General features: G+C 48.1%; 1 protein-coding gene across 1 annotated transcript; it reads right to left on the bottom strand.

The window, feature by feature from the left end:
- Positions 1-399: 399 nt before the first annotated feature.
- On the bottom strand, positions 400-20,134 carry GPR143 (G protein-coupled receptor 143). The gene is made up of 9 exons (XM_040973687.1): positions 19,846-20,134; positions 16,069-16,178; positions 14,444-14,538; positions 8,330-8,422; positions 5,874-5,983; positions 4,546-4,654; positions 3,466-3,583; positions 2,717-2,960; positions 400-485 (listed from the first exon to the last, which is right to left on the bottom strand). Exons 1-9 carry the CDS (start codon positions 20,093-20,095, stop codon positions 400-402), a joined length of 1,215 nt encoding a protein of 404 aa, XP_040829621.1. The 5' UTR covers positions 20,096-20,134.
- Between the last annotated feature and the right edge of the window lie 1,897 nt (positions 20,135-22,031).

The following is a 22,031-nucleotide window of genomic DNA, read 5'->3' as shown; positions in this document are numbered from 1 at the left end:
CCTCAATCCAGTAGCACCTGCTAGATGCGTGTGCGGTTTGTAGAGAATCCGTGGTGGGCTACGTTCAGTCACAACCCATTTATTTGAACTTTTCCCTGGGGACTTGTATCGTGTCTGCAACTAGAACATCAGAAAAGCTCCCAGTAGTAATAAGAATCTGGAGAAGTGCCTGAGTGACCTGGAAGGTTCCATCTTGTTTCCCAGCACAAGCTCATGGACCATTGATCCTCTCCTAAAAAGGGTCCTTGGGAAGCAGTTTTGATGACATGAGTCCTTGGCAGCACAGGGATAGCGCAAGAACATGATTCTCAAACAAACCCAAAAAATCACAGTCTAAGGAAATGGATAACCTAAGGAACCCAGGGTCTGGACATTTTCTGCAACCTTTTGCCAGTCTCTCTATGACATCAGTAGAGTCGAGTCAGCCTCATTTTCATGGCGAGACCCACTGGTAGTATGGATTTCAAGAGTGCTGCCATCGGAACCTGGAGAGGAACAAGAAAAAAATCAGTATGGGATCTGTCCGAAGAGGTTCCGCCTAAGCCTCAGAGAATGCTGCCATGGGAACCCATGCTTTCTGCATGTTAGTACCTCATCCCAAAAGAAATCAACCCTACCCAGTCATCTTGGGCAGGTGATGTATGAATATAAAGGGTCTGCAAAAACTTCATGAAACTGAGAATTTGGAAGTCACTGCATGAATTTCAAAAGATATTCTGCACTGACAACAACTTCTTTTTAAATTCTATTCCTTCATGAGCTTTTCTGAAGGATCCCTGATCATGCCTGGTATGATTTTTTTTTGCCAGACTGAGTTCCTGTTCTGGTCAAAGCTGATTTGCGAGCAGGTGCTTAGTAATCCCTGACTTGCTTAGAATCCTTGTTCTTACTGAAGTATCCTATATATGATTCGGTGCTTTTCTGGAGATTTTCCAGAAGTTTCTGGAATTTTCAGGAGCAAATCACAGGTAATGGCTCAGGTAGTTGGGTCTCTGCCACCCATGGGGAGACCCAGATTGAGAACCTTAGCCACTAGCGTCAGCCTGGGCTAACCCCGGTTCCTGTGGGCATTTGGAAGGCAAAAGCAATGGCTGCGAGCGGATGCTCTCCCGCTCTCTTCTCTCTCCCTTTCAAATTATTTTAAAAGAAAAACTTCAACTTCGGCCGTAATGAGAGTGACAAATATCAGCGTGTCTATACCCACATTTGCTGCACGTGGAGATGTCTTTTTTATTTCGCATCCAGGAAAGCTCAAGCATGAAGGAGTTTTAAGTTTATGTGGGATGAATTCCTCCTGCCTTTTGCTTGACCATTATCTTCCTTCAGCTTGCTGGTTTGTTTGCTTAAACAATTACCCCCCCTTTCCTCGTCCTCTTTCCAGAATGTTGAATGACTTACAAAAGGGAGATATTTCAAATAAAGGGGGGGAAATGTGGAAAAGCTTCGGTAGGGTCAAGATCAACACTATTGCCATCATAAAAGTAACTCTGGCAACACGGATGTTCACACATCACGTGCTACTCCGGGTTTTCTCACAATTCACTCCTACACGTCAGTAACTAACTGGGTGGAGTATTCTATAATCGGTCCTTTATTCTCTCTGCGTGCCATGAAAATAAAGGGTCAATGAATAAAGGATTTGCCTCTCAGTTGCCTTGGAGAAGGCCTGAAACTCCTAAAGGCAGCCATGCCACACCCAGTCCACCTGCAGTCGCTCCAGGACTAATGGACAACAGAAGAAATCTCTTGGCATGGAGACCAGGCACCTGCTTGGAAGATTCCTAAAACGCTTGCTCCATAGTAAGTCATTGTTCTTCTGGAGAGGCTTGGGATATTGCTAAAAGATTTGAGTCTCGCTGTGCAGGAGGGCATACCCAGGAGAACTTCAGGGCGAGTTCTGTGGTTCTTTGCTAAGAAAAATCTTGGCCAAGGAGTCACATGGTGCCTTGTGACCAAGCTCTGGGCAGAATACCCACCAGCATGACCTCATGCTTTGTGGTATGCCTTGGATCTTGTGACTTTGAAGGTTTCTTGATCCTCTCATCCCTTCCTGTGGCTCTACAGAGTGGGATGTTTATACACAAGAGCTTTATGATGCCTGTAACTTCATGGTCCCTAGGGGCCATCCTCCCACCTCCTGCCCTTCTAATGAGCCTGACAAGTCCAAAGGGGTTTCTTGGGAGTCTCTCGGTCCACATGAATACCAGATTTCAATGTGTCTGACATGTCACCTGCAACTGCCTTTCACGGATCCTTTGAAAACCCAGAACCTGAATCCTTAAGCAGCAGACATGCAGCATGGGCCCTGAAAACCACATAGCACCTGATCCTGACTGCATCTGCAAGTATTAAGCTGGATCTGGCCTGCCTGTCCAAGTCCCTGGGCTGTGTTGTCTCCTGCAACTCTCCCACCAGCTGTAATATAGGAGACCAGCAGGTGTTTCTCTGATGGAGTGACAAAGTAACCAAGATCCCCAAAACTGCAAAGCTGATTTTCTGCAGGGAATTTGGGCTCATTGGCTCCAGTGTTCTGCTCACACCATGCATGTGATCCACGAGTATTCCCTATTGGTGAAGTACGGGAATCCACGCTAGCTGTCATCACTATCTGTTTTCAGCCCTAAGCTCACCACGGACAACATGGGCTGCTCCAGCAAGGGCTTCCCAGAGTGCTCTGCGGCTCTGCAGGAGACGTAGCCTGGCCAGGGGGTCTTACCTGCAGACAGCATGCTCAGGGCCTCATCCGAAGTGTATCCGCCCACACACACCACCTTCCCGGAGGCAGGATTTGCACAGGGCACACGGGAGCCCACCGCAGATGGGTAGGCACCCTCGGCCACAGAGGCTGTGATGGACTCCCATTGAATCTCCTTCCTCGCAGACCGAAAACCCAGGCTGCAGCCTGTCCAGCCGTAGAAGGCCAGGGACAAGAGAAAGCCTTGCACTGGGTTCAGCATCCCCTGCAAAGACACAGGGCAATCAGAGGGTCTCCTGGAAGAGATTGGTTAGCTGCTTTGGGTCAAAACAAAGGAAGGCCACGGTAGACACTATTCCTTCAAAAGGAGCCTCAAAAGAGAGGGGCTCAAGAGAGTGGAAAGGAGGGAGGCAGAGCAGACAAGGGGGAGAGGGAGAAAGAGGGGACAGAAAGAAGGAAAGAAGGAGGAAGGGAGAAGGTAGCAGGGACGAGGCATGAACCACACAAGAGGCACGCTTCTGCCTTGCCACTCCTCCCCCTGGCACTGCCACTCTGTTCCCAATTGACATAGCAGAGTTGTATCCATTTTCTATTCAAATTACTCCCAACTGTGACTTAAACTCCCTAGCTGGTACGCCAAGGCCAGAGGGAGATGGCCCAGAGGCCTGTTCAACTCATTCCATGCTTAAATAGCAATACGTGGTACTTCTAAATGGGTTTTTCTCCTCGTTTTCTCAAAAAACAAAAGTTTTAAATCTAGATGGACCCACCATCATAAACCATGTGGTTTTGGCTGCGTTTCTGATGCGACTGAAGGAGCCTTCATCCAACTCAGGTTGCATTTCAAGATAGAATAAAAGGCTTTCGTTGATGATATTAGACAGCCAACTGTTGGAAAGAAAATGATGCAGGGGTGAAGAGAACATGAATTTGGTCAGTCAGTGGGGTCTGCAATGGCAAACTGAGCATATTGCTAGTGGGAGACCATCTATGTCTCTCCCAGGAGGGTGCCCCAAACAACCCTGCTAGATCAGATGAATTAATAACCCCCCCAGACGCTTCCCCTGTCCTGCCAAGTATACATTGGCCACACCGCGGGCTGTTCTGATTTCAATATTTTCTGCCTCGGTTACAGGATTATTTTTAAAGCATCTGCCTGAAATTTTGGGGCGCAAGAGACCAGAGGTAAGGCATGTGAATAGAGGTGGATCGCTCTGCTTGTCCGCTCTCCTCCCTCAGCTGCATCTTCACACAGAAGGCGTGGAACGTCTCTCTCTCTCTCTCTCTCTCTCTCTCTCTCTCTCTCTGTGCATCTCCTTCTCTGCCTTTCAACTAAATAAAATTTGCTTTAAGAAAAAAGAGTGAAGCAAAATGCCAGACTGGAAAAGCATGGATGGCTGCTGGTACTTGGTGCAGCCAAGTACCACTCGGGTGCTCACATCCTATGGCAAGCTTCACACATCCAGGCTGCTCTGCTTCTCATCCAGCTTCCTGCTAACAGGTTTCCTGGTGGGAAACAGACAAAGGCTCGAGGAAGCGGGTCTCCCACCCTCAAAGGGGAGACTGGGGTAGAGTTGGTAGCCAGGTGCCAGCTTCAGCCCTGCCCAATCCTGCCTCTTGCAGATATTTGGGGAGGAAGCTAGCAGATAGAAGATCTTCCTGTCTCTCTCTCTCTCTCTGCCTTTCAACTAAAAATGGGGGGAGAGATTAAAAAGCAATCACAACTCGTACTTAAAATTGGAACTTGTGGCTCATGCTTGCAAGAGGAAAACAGAAGTTGTTGGCTCGTCCCATCTCACTAGGGAAAAACAAAAACAAAAAAAAAGAAAGAAAGAAAAAAGAAAAATTACCAAACGACGAAAACTAGCATGATTTTGAAAAACCGTATCTTGATCATGGCTCCCATCCGTCTCTCGGTCTCCGTATAAACACCTTGTCTTCCTTTTAGCAAAGAGGCCACTGTAAAGAAAGAGGACACACACACACACACACACAATGTTTACGGCCTGCATTGACAACACATCTGAGAAGGAAGCCAATGTGCATTACCCTTCATTCATTCATTCGCAAGGCAGACAGTTCCTTCCTCAAATGCTGCAGCAGGCACTGATGCCAGAAAACCAAGGATTCAATCCAGATACCCCATCTGAGTGGCAGAACCCGAGCTCCTTCAGGCCCCTCTGCCGCCTTAGCAGGAAGTTGATATTCCTAACAAGCATCTCACCCACAAGGCCAAAGTTGGTCCTAGGAATTGTATTTTTTAAAGGTTTAGTTGTCTCTGGGGCCCAGTGCAGTAGCCTACTGGGTAAAGTCCTTGCCTTGCATTCCCCAGGATCCCATATGGGCACCAATTCATATCTCGGCTGCTCCACTTCCCTTCCAGCTCCTTCCTTGTGACCTGGGAAAGCAGTTGAGGATGGCTCAAAGCCCTGGGACCCTGCACCCGCATGTGGGAGACCCAGGTGGGAGACCCAGAAGAAGCTCCTGGCTCCTGGCTTCAGATTGGCTCAGCTCCAGCCATTGCAGTCACTTGGGGAGTGAACCATCGGATGGAAGATCTTCCTCTCTGTCTCTCCTCCTCTCTGCCGTCCAATAAAAATAAATAAATCTTTTTTTTATACGATCCTCATCAGCATGCACACTTGTATAAACAGTGCTATGATTGGATGTTTTACATGTGGTTTTTTTTTAAAGATTTATTTATTTTTATTACAAAGTCAGATATACAGAGAGGAGGAGAGACAGAGAGGAAGATCTTCCGTCCCATGATTCACTCCCCAAGTGAGCACAACGGCCGATGCTATGCCGATCCGAAGCCAGGATCCAGGAACTTCTCCAGAGTATCCCACACGGGTGCAGGGTCCCAAAGCTCTGGGCCTTCCTTGACTGCTTTCCCAGGCCACAAGCAGGGAGCTGGATGGGAAGTAGAGCTACCGGGATTAGAACCGGCACCTGTATGGGACCCGGGGGGCGTTCAAGGCGAGGACTTTAGCCACTAGGCCACACCGCCCGGGGCCCAGATCTTTTAAAATAAATAAATAAATCTGCCTCTGGAGGAAGGTGAAGGAGATGAGTTACATTGGATAATTCCAGAAAAATGGCATGTGTCCTTCCTGAGCCTGAGGCCGGGGGCTGCGTCCCCGTGGCCACGTACGAGGAGCGCTTTCCGGTTACTCACCTGCACTCACCGTCTTCCCGAAAAGAACGGGGTTCGCCACGAGGACGAGCAGCAGCGGCAAGTACGTGGTGAGGTAGTGGGGGATGGTGTGCTCCAGACCCCGCTCACATCTGGAGGAAGAAAACAAAGTCCTTCCTCTTGCAGAAAAGCTCAACTCAAACCTGCCTCAATCCACCAATCCACCTCCGACTGCACGAAACAAATACGACTTATTTCTCACATCGGCCTCGAGCAATAACTCGCAAGCAAATAAGGGAAATGAATCAGGCTCTTGTCTCCTAGAGTCCCTACTGAGCAAACCTAGCAAAGGAGAAGAAGTTTCGAGAGATTTGATTTCCCCCTACTGGGTCCCTTCTAGGAAAAAGAAATAAAACACAGGCAAAGATACTTGAGTAACCCACGTGGTTCTGAGTGCCTGTCCCATGGCGTTGGCCAGAGACAAGAAGATCGGGTCCCTCTCCTTGAGCAACTTAAAAGGATTTCTCTTGGTGGATCAAAGGAGCCACGTATCACCGTGGCGCATGAGGGAGAGCCGAACACACATTAGCAGGGAAGGAACTGCATGAAGTGGGAGAAAAAAACACGGCGTGGAGGACATGCGCATTGAAGGCAGGGGAGGGAGACCAGCTCAGAAACCACGAGAGGAGAAGGGAGAAAAGCAGATGCGAGGGAGGTCCCTGTGGCCACTGTGGCCTAGCGGCTAAGGTCCTCACCTTGAACGCGCCAGGATCCACCCCCCCGCCCCCATAGGCGCCGGTTCTAATCCCGGCAGCTCCACTTCCCATCCAGCTCCCTGCTTGTGGCCTGGGAAAGCAGTCCAGGACGGCCCAAAGCTTTGGGACCCTGCACCCGCATGTGGGAGACCTAGAAGAAGTTCCTGGATCCTGGCTTCGGATCGGCATAGCATCGGCCAATGATTCACTCCCCAAGTGAGCACAACGGCCGGTACTGTGCCGATCCAAAGCCAGGAACCAGGAACTTCTTCCGGGTATCCCACACGGGTGCAGGGTCCCAAAGCTTTGGGTTAGGGTTAGGCCACACTGCTGGGCCCAAAAATAAATAAATCTTTAAAAAAAAAAAAAAAAAACACTACAACAGAAGTGCTCCTAATGGTCATGGTGCAGTCTGACCAGAAGAAGAAAAACAGCAAAGAATCGGTAAGGAAAAATGCAACCCCCACCTCCACTGGCCCTGGGATGGATGATCCCATCACTTGTTGTTTTTGTTTTTGGCGCCTTCATCTTCAGCCGGGATGCTACAGTACGGTCCTCTGAGATTGCAAGAAGGAAAAAAAAAAAAGCAGAGAAGAGAAGCAGTTCCGATGCAAACACAGAGAGTAAACGACACAAGAGACAAGTCTGGGAGTTGGAAGGATGCCAGGGGCCTGGGGTCAAGGCGGGGGGTGACGGGCAGAGGGGCGTGAAGAGACGAGGAAGGACGGTTAAAGGTGGTGACCTTCTGAAAGCCACGGAGCACTTCCGTGGCTCCATCACCTTCTCTGAGCTAACCACTCCACTTTGACACTGTAGCGTGACTGCAGCCGCAGATGGATGGTCCATCAACAGATGGGATGTGGCTGTTTTCTAATGAATTGTTGAATGAATTGTGGAAGAGCAGATTTGTCCAGGAGATTGTGGTACACTGGTTCCTGATCTACACAGCCCCAAAATCAAGACTGTCTCTGTTTGCCAGTGTCCAGGGAGAGCTTCGGATACGAGAGCGGCTTTAAAGGAGATCACGTAGCATGGAAGTCACACAGAAGTTTATTTGGGGGCAACACATTTTGAAATCTGTGTGTTCAAGTTCACCTTCCTGATGGGACTGCAAGCCGACAGAGATGGGATTGTGCATTTGATAGAAGGCCTGGGAAATTTCACAAACATGTCTCTCTTTCTGTACTTGGCGTAGATGAGCAGGGGTGGGTCAGGGGTAGGGGAAAGGCTTGGCAGGTTGAACTCATCTGCTCTTCAAGCAGTGGCTTTGGAAGAATCAAATTGAAAGAAGCTGCACGGAGGGAGAAATACTAAAATCTGAGATTTTACTTGTATGTTCAGGCATGCAAATGAGCGAGGCCAAATCAGGGAAGATGATTCAGATATGCAAAGCATCATGGCAAGTGCAGCGGCACATGGCCTCAAGATCATGACCTGACCTCCAGCCACACACCCTATCAGGCTGCCATTCATCTACTACCAGACAGCACACATGTGGGAGGAGCGATGTTGTGGTACAGTGGGTAAAGCCACTGCCTGGGACATCAGCATCCCATCATGAGCACCAGTTCGAGTCCTGGCCGCTCCACTTCAATCCAACTCCGTAATAACATGGGAAAGCAGTGGCTGGTGGCCCAAGTCTGTGGGAAACCCAGAGGGAGTTTTAGGCTCTTGGTGTCAGGCACTGTGGCTGGGGAGCTGAGGAAGCTGGGTCACCTGAGGCTACTGGGAGGCCTGGCTTACCTGGACACAGATGGATAGTACAGCATCAGCGCTCCTTCCACGCACAGCAAGGCAGCCAGGCCCCACGCCATGAGGTGGTAGAGCAGAATGGTGCTAGGAGAGAAAGGGCACAGAACAACCTCAGCTTAGAGCAGAGCTTGGTGTTATCATGGCTCTTTCTGAGTTGATGTGAAACTCACTCAGGATCAATGTGTCTGCACACAAGTCCATCACCACTGCCTTCACCCTAAACCCAAAGCCACTGCCCACTCCCAGTCTCTGCAATCCACCGACCCACACTGCTTTTATGGATTTGGTTCATGCTGGGCACCTCATGCAAATGGAATCACATATACACGGCCTCTTGTCTCTCTCTCTCTCTGCCTTTCAGGGAGCAAATAAAAAAATGGTGGAAGGCGAGGAGAGTCGGCAGAAAAGGAGGGGAAGGGACAATGTTTAGTTGCATCTGGTTTTTCTGCTGTCCCCATTCATCACTGAACTTATCTCTGTATGCAAGAACTGTGAACGCCCAGTCCAAGCCAGGAAAGATGCCCTTCTGGAACCCGGCTACCACTTGTTCTACCAGCAGAATTAACCCTGCTCCTCACACTCTGCCGTCAGAATTCTTGGGCAATCTCTTTTTCATTCTCTTTTGCACTGACATCTGCCCATCCTTAAGGCTTCAAGGCTTCCAGGTCTCCAACACTGTGGCATAGTAGGTTAGCCTCACCCTGTGGTGCCAGCATTCTATAGGGTTGCCAGTTTTGAGTCCTGGCTGTTCCACTTCTGATTTAGCTCCCTGCTCATGGCCTGAGAAAGCAGCAGAAAATGACTCAATTCCTTGAGCCCTTGAACCCATGTGGGAGACCCAGAAGATGTTCCTGACTCCTAGCTTTGCAGTAGCGCAGCTCTGGCAGTTGTGGTCTTTTGGAGAGTGAATCAGTGGATATCTCTCTGTCTCTCCTGCTCTTTATATAAATCTTTATTTTAAAAGTATTATTTTAAAGGCAGAGTCCCAGAGAGAAGTGGAAAGAGGAGAAGAGGAAGAAGGGGAAAGTGAAAGAAGAGGGGAAGATGAGGGAGTCAGAGACAGCTTCCACCTACTGATTCACGAACCAAACAGCCACAACAGTTAGGGCTGATACAGAACAGGAGCTTCAAACAGGTCTCCCACGTGGGAGCATGGGACCAAGCACAAGGGCAATGTTTGCTGCTCTCCCAGGTGCATTACCAGGAAGCCCCACCAAAGAAGTGTAGAATAGAATAGACTCAAGATGGTGACATAGGTAAGGACATGTTTCAACAGACATAGAAACATTATCCAGTGCGAAGCAGAGAGGGCACGTTCCCGGAAATGGGAGAGGACAGAACAACAGCAGAGGGGCACCTGGAGACTGACAGACACAGGAAAGCAGCGGACACAACGGTGTGGTGTTGCAGTGACTGATACCCCAGTATCATTCAGCAAGCAGCGATCTGAACTCCACCTGCAGCTGGAACTCCACCAGCAACAAGGTGGGAAGGGACGTCTACCGGGAGCTCAGGAGGTGAACCCAAAGAACTGCCCGACCTGCTGGTTTGTTTGATTTGATCAGGAGCAGAGACAGAGGAGGTCCCAGATGGGCAGTGCAGGAACAGTGTGGATTTCACAGCCCAGTCTGCCCTCTAGAGCTGTATCGGGCTCCATTTTGTATAAGGATGAAAAGGCTAAGGGGCAGTACTGCAGGTGCCCTGAGCTGGGAGTGAACTCATTTCTGGCTCTGTGAACTGCAACAATGTGGAATTCTACAGGTTCTACCCAAGACAGGTACAAGCAGCCCTCAGACCTGGCGGCCAGCAGATCCAGAACGCTAGCAGAGGCACGCCAGGCACTAGGTTCTACAGTGTGGAAAAACATTAGGATAGCAGGACAAGTGAGCTGCGCATGCGTTGAGCTGGGAGCGCATTCACTGAGCTCAGTATATTGCACTGGTTCCACAGGGAAAATAATATCAACTTTGGCATCCTACAGGTCAAAACAGGTCTGTGTAGCCCTCAGACTTAACAGCTAACAGGTTCTGGCAAGACAGCACCATCCACAAACGTAGCTATATAGGACACCTGATGTCTCCCTAATCCTGGGCACTGCTTGAACCGGAAATGGGAGGAAGGATGTACAGACAACAGTGCAGCCTCAGCACAGTATCACAGGAGATGGAGAGTGGTGAGCCAGGAGCTGGGGCTGCAGAGACCATGATAGAAATCTGACATGAGAATCCAGACCTGAAACTTGCTGGAGGGAGTGGCACAAGTCACCACAAACAAAGAACCGTGTATCAACTGCAATAAGTAAAATCCAACTGTAGACCTCTGGATGACACAACTTAGAAAACTGCCCCAAGGAGAAGATTCTGCTAACCAGAAGTGCAATGACCAAGGGCAAAAGAAGAGACAGAGGCACAATGAATGTTACTGAAGACTCTTCTGCAAAGGAGCAAAGGCCTATGCCAACCTCAGAGTTAACTAGGGAGACATCGACAAAATGGGGGATACAGAACACAAAACATTTGTTATAATGTTTCTTATCAACAACCAGAAGCATATAAAGCAGGAATTCAAGGAATTTAAGGAATATGTTACACAGGAAATGAATCAAATAGAAGCTGATACATTAGAAATGAAGAATACAGTGGAGCAAATTAAAAGTACAATGGAGAGTCTCTAAAATAGAATAAAGGAAGCAGAAGAAAGAATCTCAGAATTGGAAGATGTTTCTGTCACCAGAGGGAAACAAACAAAAAGATACAAGTAGAGCTGGATCAGGCCAAAAAAAAGTATTCAAGAATTGAAAGACACTATTAAGAGGCCAAATATAAGAGTTATGGGAGTCCCAGAAGATGCAGAAAGAAAAACTGAGATAAAAGTGCATTCGATGAAATAATAAGGGAAAATTTCCCTAATCTGGGGAAAGAATTGGGAAACAAGATCCAGGAGGGGCACAGAACTCCCAACAGGCTTGAACAAAAGCGATCTTCACCAAGACACATGATCATCAAGTTCTCTTCAATCGAACATAAGGAAAAGATCCTTCAATGTGCACGTGAAAAAAAAATCCACTGACATATAAAGGAATGAGAATTAAACTCACAGGAGACCTCTCACAGGAAACTCTACAGGCAAGAAGAGAATGGAGCGACATATTCCAGAATTTAAAAGCAAAAAATTGATGGCCTAGGATAACATACCCAGCAAAACTTTCTTTTTTCTTTGAAAATGAAACAAACTTCTTCCATAGCAAAGAAAAGCTAAAATAATATGCCTCTTCCAAACCTGCCTTACAAAGGATACTTAAAGATGTTCTCTTGACAGAGAAGAGGAATAGCGCCCACCAAAACCAAAGGCAAACAGGAAGAACATCCCAGTAAAATAACAGAAGATGAGGGGTGAGGGGAATCCCAGTGCCTATAACACTGTGTCACATAATGCAATGCAATTAATAAAAAAAATAAATAAAAATAACAGAAGACTAAATCAATGAACAACCAACCCATTGTTAAAATGACAGGACCAAATTACCACTCATTCATATCAACCCTGAATGTAAATGGCTTAAACTCATCAGTCAAACGTCACAGATTAGTAGACTAGAGTAAAAAACAAAACCCACCGGGCCCGGCGCGGTGGCGCAAGTGGTTAAGGTCCTCGCCTTGCACGCTCGGGATCCCATATGGGCGCCGGTTCTAATCCTAGCAGCCCCACTTCCCTTCCAGCTCCCTGCCTTTGGCCCGGGAAAGCAGTCGAGGACGGCCCAAAAGCTTTGGGACCCTGCACCCGCGTGGGAGACCCGGAAGAGGCTCCTGGCTTCGGACCGGCATAGCATCGGGCCGTTGCGCTCACTTGGGGAGTGAATCATCGGACGGAAGATCTTCCTCTCTGTCTCTCCTCTCTGTATATCCGCCTTTCCAATGAAAAAATAATAAAAATAAATCTTAAAAAAAAACCCATCTATTTGTTCCTACAGGAGACGCATCTCGCCAAGAAAGATCAATGGAAACTATATCTCATAGATTTTGATTTTTTAAATTTAGTTTCATGCCTTTAAAACACTTTCTTCTGATGAAATCTTCACTGACTCATAGACCATACTGTAGCATCATTTTCTTCAAGAAGGTTCTTGATTTTCATTTCTCCAGCAACACATTAGTCATTCAGTAGCATGTTATTTAACTTCATGGTGTTTGTAATTTCTTTTTTTCTTCCTGTTGTTCATTTTGTTGTGTGGCTTTTCATTTAAAAGGATGTACAGTAACTGTGTCATGGACACTATCATATCCAGTAGCATGTTATTTAATTTCATGGCATTGTAAATTTCTATTTTTCCTCCTGTTGTTGATTTTGTTTTCTCTTCATTCAAGGGAATGTATAGTAACTGTGTAACACAGACTAACATATCCAGATGTGAGGATACAATGCAATATACATCTCTACTTCCAGCTCAAAGATGGACTCCCAATAAAACTGTTTACTATATCTTGACAATAGGATGCTGGACTCTGCCATTGTCCATGCCCGCAATGATGGACATATGACTGTTTATGAAGAACTACACTATAGTTATAATATAGGGGAACTCGGTGGTGGGGGAAGGGGACTTGGGAAAGAGATAAGGGAAATCCCAGGGCCTATGGAACTGTATCATAAAATTATAGTAATATTAATATTAAAAAGAAGTAAAATAAAGTTAAGAAAAATAATACACCAACAGAAAAAAATACATGTCCTACAACACTAAATTGACTTTTAGATTCCATTTTTCCATAAACGTATACAGCATGTGGCTGGTTGGCTTGTGCTGGCTTTGGCTTTCATGGTCTTCCCAGGAGAATGCTCACAACGCAGCGTATCTGGGCTCCAAACTCATGTATGAGAGCGTGGCACCTAACGTCAGACAGTGAGAGGGACAAGCCTAAAGGGAGACAAGCAGGCCTGCCTGTATTTTGATGTAAAAATCAAAAATGGTTTATGTTTATGCCAATTTGTGTTTGTATGTGTTTACTTCCAAAATTCGGATTATTCAATGACTTATGTCCCAGAGTGTCAACAACTCAATACACGAGAACTTGAAAACGTTTGTGGGAGAATGTTGTTAAAAGATCAGTCGGGATGTGGGCATCTGGTGCAGAGGTTTAGCGACACCCAGCAGCCAGTGTGAGAGCCTCCATTCCTGGCCTGGTTCTGCTGCTGATTCTTTTTCCCATCGCTGCACACTCTGGAGGCCAGAGTTCAAGTACTTGAGTACCAGCCACTCAAGCACGACAGTTCAGACACCCCCACATCAAGGTGCCTACCTTTCATTTCTGACTGAAGCTCCTGACTGCAGATTTCTGCCAATCCAGGCCCTGGAGGGCACTGACAATGGCTCAGGAAACTGGAATGCTGCTACCCGAATGGGAGACCTGAACTGAATTCCTGGCTCCTGGCTTCAGTCTTGGTTCATCCTCAGCTCTTGTGAACATTTTGGGAGTAAACTAGTACATGAAATCAATCAATCTCTCCTCCCCCTTTCAAAGATCATTTATGGGAAAAATAAAGTTAGTTTGGTACAAACAAATTCCAAAATCCACAGGTAGGGGTCAGCATTATGACACAGTGGCTTAAGTCACAGCTTGCACTCCCAGAAACCCATATGGGCATGAGTTCATGTCCGGGCTGCTCTACTTTTGATCCAGTTGCATGCTTACGGGCAGGGAAAGCAGCAGAGGATGGCTCAAGTGCTTGGCACTATGCATCCACGTGGGAGATCCAGGAGAAGCTCCTGGTTCCTGGCTTCTAACCAATCCACCTCTGGCCATCTTGTCCAGCTGGGCAGGAAAGCAGCAGATGGAAGATCTCTCTGTCTCCCTCTTTCTAATGCTGCCTTTCAAATCAATCAATAAATCTTTATTAAAAACAACCCACATGTCGTTTTCCCATAATTCACAATTTGCACCCATCTTCTGAAGACACCATTGAATCTCCCCCTTGGCCTCTTGAAATCAGATGACCCGCCACAGGTTTCCAGGTGGCAGGTCCAGCCGGCAGCTCGTAAATGCTTAGCTGCATGTCCATGCTTGCCCTGTGTAAGAGGACAAGGGAAGAAACTTCCTCCGCAAATACCTCAGTCCTGCCGATCTCCGTATCACCAGATAGGCATCCACCGCATAGCAGAAGAGCCACCAGAAGCAGGCACTGTACAGCAGCTGGATCCACACCTGTAATGGGGAAGAGCCAGCATCAACGTTTCCACAAGAAAGACCAAAGACACTTCCGTCCGTGCAATGAGAGGATAGATCCCCTAACCTCAGGAAGCCACCCACAAAAGCCCCGGGGAGACACGTGGGTACAGGCTGTGGGACCCACGCAAGACTGTGTGGGTTTGTCCTCTAAAGCTCCTTTGGCTAAAGTACAGCAGACGGAGTTCTATGGCATGTTGTTGGAACTGACCTAAGAGGCTCTGCAGCAACTCTTTCAGGCTTTTTAAATTTACTTCTTTGATCTTTTATGTTTTTTTTTTTTTTTTGTTTAAATCATTTCTTCAAAAGGCAGAAAGACAGAAAAGGAAATCCCACGGAAAGGGAGCTCTGATCACTGGATTCCTCCCCAGTTACCTACAACAGCCAAGAGTCAGGAACTCCATTCAGGATTCCCAGTATGGGTGGCAGGTGCCCAGTCCCTGGAGCTGTCCGCAGTACCTCCTGGAGACTGCATTATCAGGAAGCTGGTGTTGGGAGCTCAAGTTGGGAACTGAACACGGGCACTGAAATGTGGGCTTTGGCTACCCAGCCAGAAGCCTGGCTGCAATGCAGAGTGCCCACTCCTGCAAGACCTCTTTTCAGGAAAACCAGCAACAGAGAAGGGGCAGGAAGGGATTTCCAGGTGTGAGAAGCAGCATGAGGTGCCTCACAAAAGTGAGTTGGGACAGATGCTCTAGTGGGGTGTTGGAGGAAAGCGAGTGACAGAAGCCCAGAGAAGAAGGGATTTAGGGCCGGTGCTGTGGCATAGCAAATTAAGCCACCACCTGGAATGCTGCATTTCATATGGTGCTGCTTTGAGTCTAGGCTGCTCCACTCCCAATTCAGCTTGCTGCAAATGAACCTGGAAAAGTAGCAAAGGATGATCCGAGTGCTTGGGTCCCTGCATCCATGTGGGAAACCTGGATGGAGCTCCTGGCGTAAGCTTAGTGCAGCCCTGGCTGTTACAGCCATGTGGGGAGTAAAACAGCAAATGCAAGATTCTCTCGCTGTCTCTCTCTTCTTTTCTCTTGCCCTTTATTAACTCTGCCTTTCAAATAAATAACTTTTTTTTAATTGACTCACTACAGCTGATCATCAGTGCAACGGCAGAGCGTAACACATGTGTGTGTCTATACATATATTTGTGCAAGATGCAAGAGGACTCCAAAAAGGTTTTCTTTTTCTGTCACTCTGCCTTTCAAATAAAAATTTAAAAGTAAACCTGTCCAATGTTTTTGCACCAAAGCTTATCTTTTTAATCCTGTTTCCAATGAACTGAGCATGTAATGTATCTAATAAGTATATGTCTACTTATAAATCCTTGATCTTGGGATTGGCATTACGGTAAAGCAGATAAAGCTATGGCCTGTGATGCTAGTCACGGCAGGGGCGGGACCTGAGAGGCTGTTTTTCCAACAGAAGCTGGTAACTGTTGCTGCTGTCTTGAGGGCACAGGTGCAGCAGGAGCAACAGGAGGGAGGAAAGGGCAGCGGAAGAGGATGTACTTACCGCGCTGCCCACACAGAAAGCAGAGGGCCAGACGCTTGTCCCATTCTCCACGGAGATGTTTTCAACGAAAGCCGGGAATCCCAACCACACGGTGGCCCGAATTATAATACCTGAGCGGGAATCAGAGGTTGTTAACTCAGACATGACACTGGTTTCTTCTGTCAAAACAGGCGGACACGTGGACAAATACACACAGGGCAGATGCACCAGCAACCCCAGCCATTTGGGTCGTAACTTACACCAAACTTAAGTAGCTACCCTCTCAACCCTAACTTTTGCTTACTTACTTGACATCACGAACAGACCATACAAATAGGAACCTGCATTTCTGACCTGGGTAATATATATATATATATATGTATATTTATTTATTTGTTTGTTTGTTTGTTTGTTTTTATATTTAGAGGCAGAGAGAGATCGGAATGCTAAACACCTGTTCCTCTCAGCTGGACTTGTAATGTCTGTGTTTATTACCCACCACAAACACAAAGAAGTTTTACAAGCAGAATGGGGCGGGGGGACGAGGGGTTGTGGACAAGGGGTTAAGCTAGCCGATCGTCAGCTAAGCTGCCCACATTCCACATGGAGTGCTTGAGACCCTGAGAGTCCGTGACGTCACCACCCACATGAGAGTCCCGGAAGGAGCTCCCGCCTCCTGGCCTTGACTCCAGCTCTGGTAGGCATTTGGCCGAGTCAGCCAATGTACGGGATCTCCGTCTCCCTTTCTTCCTCTCTCTCCCTCTTTCCCTCTCAAAAATATTTTCAAGTCCAATTCTGAAGTTTCAACAGACGGTTGCCTTTCATTTCAAAAGCTAAATTTAAGACTTTTACAAATCGCCCTCCGATCATTTGCTTTTTGATTTCTTTTTTCTTTTTTTGTATTTCCCTTGCTTTTAGACCCAAATATCTACACTGCTCAAACCTATACTAAGGTAACATACTGCTAAATGCGTACCCGCTATGTCACACACGGCTAACATATATCCACTATATAACAGGCTGCTAAAAACACTGCGTAGTACACTGCTAAATAGACTCTATTTAAGACACGAAGGTCACACTTGTGATGCAACACACTACTAAACACACAGGCACTGTGTGACAGGTATACACACACAAAACACACTACATAAAACATCACTAAACACATATTTGCACTGTGTAACACCTAAACATACATACCTACATACGTGCTGCTAACACATTATGCAGCACGCTATTAAACACACATGCACCTGTCATACACTGCTAAACAAACACATACACCATGCAATAACCTCTGAGAGGAGACTTGTGGACACTAAAAAGCTTCAAGCATTGTCTCCCCCCTACCAAGATCCTGCTCATTTTGGTTTCCCCTTTAGAGCTTTATGGTGGCTGGCATACAGCACTGCTTTGAGTTCAATGAAAATCCTTTGGGGTGGGCATTCCTTTCTTACTTTGCAGTTAAGAATCCAGTTATCCTGGACTAGTCTGCTGTACATACTGGCGAACACAGGAATCAGGGTAGGAGGCAGGCCTGGTGGAGGTTATTGGGAATCACCCCGACTAAGCTGCAGCTCTCACTGCTTTGCATGAGGGCCAAGTGTGTGCTGGGCAGAACCAGGCTTGATTGCAACACTCATTGGTTCGTGTGCAAGACAGGGCTGGAAACAGAAACGACCTAGCAAATGCAACCACCAGCATGTGCATAAGCTGATCGGGGCGACGGACTGTGTTGGACCCTGTGCTGGCAAGCACACACAAGAATCAGGTCTGGGATCACCTCAGATGAAGTTTCTTTTGAGGGATCCCTCCAACTGAACTGCTGATCTCAGCACCCCAACCATGATGAGACTATGTCAGCCAGTGGATTCTGAAAAGATTTCATCGTGCTTGGAACGGCGAGACTGGCAGCAATTCAGAACTGATGAATTCTCAAAACTGCACGAGCAGTGCCCTCGGAGCATGCCCCACGCCGGGAACCTGGGATGGGTGGGAGGTTAGGTGAGGCTTTCCCCTCTGTCTCTCCCCTTACCCTGGATACACTTTCCTGTAGCCCTTAACCCTATGTGTCGTAATCAACTGTGCAAAGATTATCAATCTAAAAGAATTTTTTTAAAAAACAGTCCATGCATCAGCCAACCTTCTCCCGGTGTGGGATACAGCCCACAGTATCACCTCTTCCCCTTCCACAGACCGAAGCATATACAAGTGTTTTTACTAACCCTGAAAATGTGGTCGAGCCCATCTTTAGTTCCAGTTACTCAGGTAACAGAAACCATCAAGGTGGTTTTCCACAGTGATGTAGTGGAGTCAGGAAGAAAAACCATGTCTGATTGAACTACCCAGATCCAAAAATGATTTTATCCGTAACAGGGAGGAGATACTACTTCCATGTCATATTCATTCTTGACGTCTGAGAAAGTGACTGGAGATCAGAGGAAACCGTGGGACGTCAATCGTGTCCGGTGATGTTTTTGTCACTCTGAACATGAGCATCCAGTGAGGAGCGGGCTTAGCTGAAGTTGGTGAGGGACATGGGGGCATCCGTTACACTCACTTAGAAGGGCAAAGTGCCCATATCTGCATGTGACATACACTGGAAATTGTACAACGGAAAATGTCAAAATGGCCAGATCCAGAGTTAGAGTCTGGATCAAAGCTTGGCAAGCTGGCTCTGCAGAGGGCCACACGGTGGACACTTCTTTGTCTCGAAGCATTCTCCTTTCTCTACCAAATATTCTGCTCTTCCTTATAAGACCAAGGCAGCCCCAGATGAGGGGCAAATGAACTCACGTTCCCAGAAAGGTCAATTCAGGAACACATGGACATTTGCGGTAGCATCCAAACACCAGCAATAATTCTTTAGAGTTGTAAAACATATTGAAAATGTAGGGTCCAACGCCATGGCTTAGTGGCTAAAGTCCTCGCCTTGCACGCGCCCGGATCCCATACAGGCGCCGGTTCTAATCCCGGCAGTTCCACTTCCCATCCAGCTCCCTGCTTGTGGCCTGGGTAAGCAGTCGAGGACAGCCCAAAGCCTTGGGACCCTGCATGCGTGTGGGATACCGGTAACAAGTTCCTGGCTCCTGGCTTTGGATCGGCACAGCACCAGCCATTGCGCTCACTTGGGGAGTGAATCATCGAATGGAAAATCTTCCTCTCTGCCTCTCCTCCTCTCTGTATATCTGACTTTGTCATGAAAATAAATCTGTAAAAAAAAAAAAAAAAAGAAAACGAAAGAAAATTTAAGTCCATTCTTACGTGTCATGGCCATGAACACTGCAGGATGAACACCTTTGGTGAAAAACCAGCTCTGGAAAGTCTGGACTGGGAAGTGGTCGCAGATTAGAAAATATACGCCAACAGAGACTATATGGCGCAGAACAGAACACACATGCACTCTGAGGGTGTTCACGGTCTCATGGCGGACCGGTTATGGAGAATCCCTTCCGCGCTGCAGGTTTTGCTTAACTGGACTGTGCGAAGTTTCCCTTGTAACCACTAATAAGCACACTGCAGTGGGTTTTGAGAGCCCTAAGATCCCTAACACGCTTTTACCAACCGTCACGATTAGCAGAGCTCCGTAGCCCTTCCGCCTGTCGCGGGCAGACGCCCCGCACCTGCCGGGTGCAGTCTAGACAGCGAGCAGGTCCCAATCCACAGCTGCGCGCCTTAACCTGGCCACGCTGGCCCGCACAGCCTCACCCAGACACCGGTCACGTCTCAACGTGCAGGCCGTGCGGGCTCGCGCTGGCACCGACCGACCGACCGAGCCGCCCCAGTCGCCCTTACCCAAGCAACCAAGCACATCGCAGGCTGTCACAGCGCGCAGGATGCTGACAGAGGCCGACGGGGAGGTCGAATGGGCCACAGGACCGACAGACCGGCGCCTGGGCAGCCACTGCAGGAGACCGAGGGCCAGGCGGAGCGCGCCACTGCCCAGGCACAGCGCGTGGAAGGCCCGCGGCTGGAAGCTCAGCACGAGCTGCGTGGCCGCGTCCCGCGTGGGGCAGCAGAAAGTCCCCAGGCGCGGTGAGGCCATGGGCCGTGCTGGGGGACGCGGTTCCCGTCTGCCAGGACCCCGCCTGGCCGGTCCAGGTCATGTGCTGGGCGCGCTCGAGGGGGAGCGCATCATGTGCCCTGAGCCTCGCCCCTACCTAAACCCCCGCGCGCCTGCAGAAAGCGCCGGGCTGGGCGGGGGCTGCGTGCCTTTGACCACCGGGCCGTGAGGCCTCACGAGGCCACTGGGAGGGGAGGAGGAGGGGTCCAGAAGAAGCACAAGATCGTTAGGGCAGCTTGCTCCATTTCCCATGCCTCCCCAGGGCCCGAGTCTCCCCTGCCGTTTCCTCTTAAGTGATTTCCCTAAGCTTCAATTGGGGACTTTGGCAACAGTATTGTGTCGGAACGCATTCCTGACCGTGGCAATGCGGTTCTCTTCTCCAGTGGATGTGTAAATGAGGGTTTTCTTAGGTCTTTGTCAGCCAAGAAACCATCTTGGGGAAGTAGGATTTTCCTTTGAAATGAACGACAGATTTATGAAACTGCTTAGCATAACCACAAGACACACCCTTTTCACCTTTTCCTTTTATATTTATTTCCTAACAATTTCCTCCCCCAAAGAAATCCAGAACACATACCTCTGTGGGAGGCTGACCTTGACAGCAGGTGCCAGAGACAGTCAGGGCCGTTTGAGCAGCAGCGCATCAAACAGACTGAAGCTAGCCCGGCAAGGTAGCCTAGTGGCTAAAGTCCCATAAGGGCGCCACAGCCCCTAAGCCTTGGGACCCTGCACCCGTGCAGGAGACCTGGAAGAAGCTCCTGACTCCTGCCTGATCTTGCCATTGTGGTCACTTGGGGAGTTTAACCAGCAGATGGAAGATCTTCCTCTGTCTCTCCTTCTCTTTGTAAATCTGACTTTCCAAAATAATAATAATAATAATGAATGATACATCTGATTTTTTAAAAAAGATAAGTGCATTTTAGTGAAAAACTGAAATTGACATTTTTTTCATCATGTGTGTATTTTCCAAGTTTTTTAAATCCCTTTGTGCCTTTGCCCCCTTTGTTTTTCCTCTCTCTCCTCCGGTGTAACACCCAGATTCCTTCGCCAGTTTCAGTCCAGGACTTCCCAGGCCACATGTTCCCTGGAAATGGCTTTCCCTCTGCTCCGCCACTCGCAACGTGCCTGCCCTTCCCCATGGCGCATACGCACCTTCCACCGCAAGAGGCTCCATGTGTTTCTCCAAGCTTTTGCTCTGCTTTTTTTTTTCTTCCTTTCTCCCTTCCCTCAATCTTTCCGTCTCTTTCTCCTCTCTCTGCTATTACTTTTTTAAAAAAAAAAACTTTTGAGTCAGAACAAATGTTCTGTTGGCACCAAATTGATCACAGACTTAGGAAGTGTGTCTGTGGGGGTGGGAGCAGATAAGGACTGTGTATGGTTTGTAATTCAACTACTATGTAAAAGTCCCTGAAATGACATCAAGCCTGAGAACAATGCTGCCCTTTTCAAACCTCAATGTGCATTCTTGCAGATCTTGTTAAAAGACAGATTCCTACCCCGGGGTGAGTGAACTGGGTCTTGTGCTGGAAATGCATTTTTTAACAAACTGCCTGGGGGCATGCCTGCACAAAGGTTTGTTTCTCCCCACCCCACCCTCCGACCCCTTGAAAAACAAAGAAACCTTTCAGGTCGTATGTGAATTTTGAGATGACTTCGTTCAACATGCATATAGGAAAAAACAAAACAAAACAAAACGGGTCAGCCTGCACTAAGCCAAGGAAGAACGCAGTAAGTACGAAGGATGAGTCAAGGGCGGCAGGAGCAGTCCAGCGTGGATGAGCAGCCTCCTTCTCCCTGGGTTCTGAGAGGCCGCAGGGAGGGGGCGATGTGTGGAAGCAGCTTGGCTCTGAATCCTGGATGCTGGGAGGAACATGAAGCAAACGGAAGAGGAGGACAACAGACAAGGACCGGGAGCAGC

Source organism: Ochotona curzoniae, unplaced genomic scaffold (genome assembly GCF_017591425.1).
Source record: "Ochotona curzoniae isolate NIBS_2020 unplaced genomic scaffold, NIBS_Ocur_1.0 contig_2321, whole genome shotgun sequence".
In the NCBI taxonomy this organism is placed as follows: Eukaryota; Metazoa; Chordata; class Mammalia; order Lagomorpha; family Ochotonidae; genus Ochotona; species Ochotona curzoniae.
This window is presented reverse-complemented; position numbering and strand designations above follow the sequence as displayed.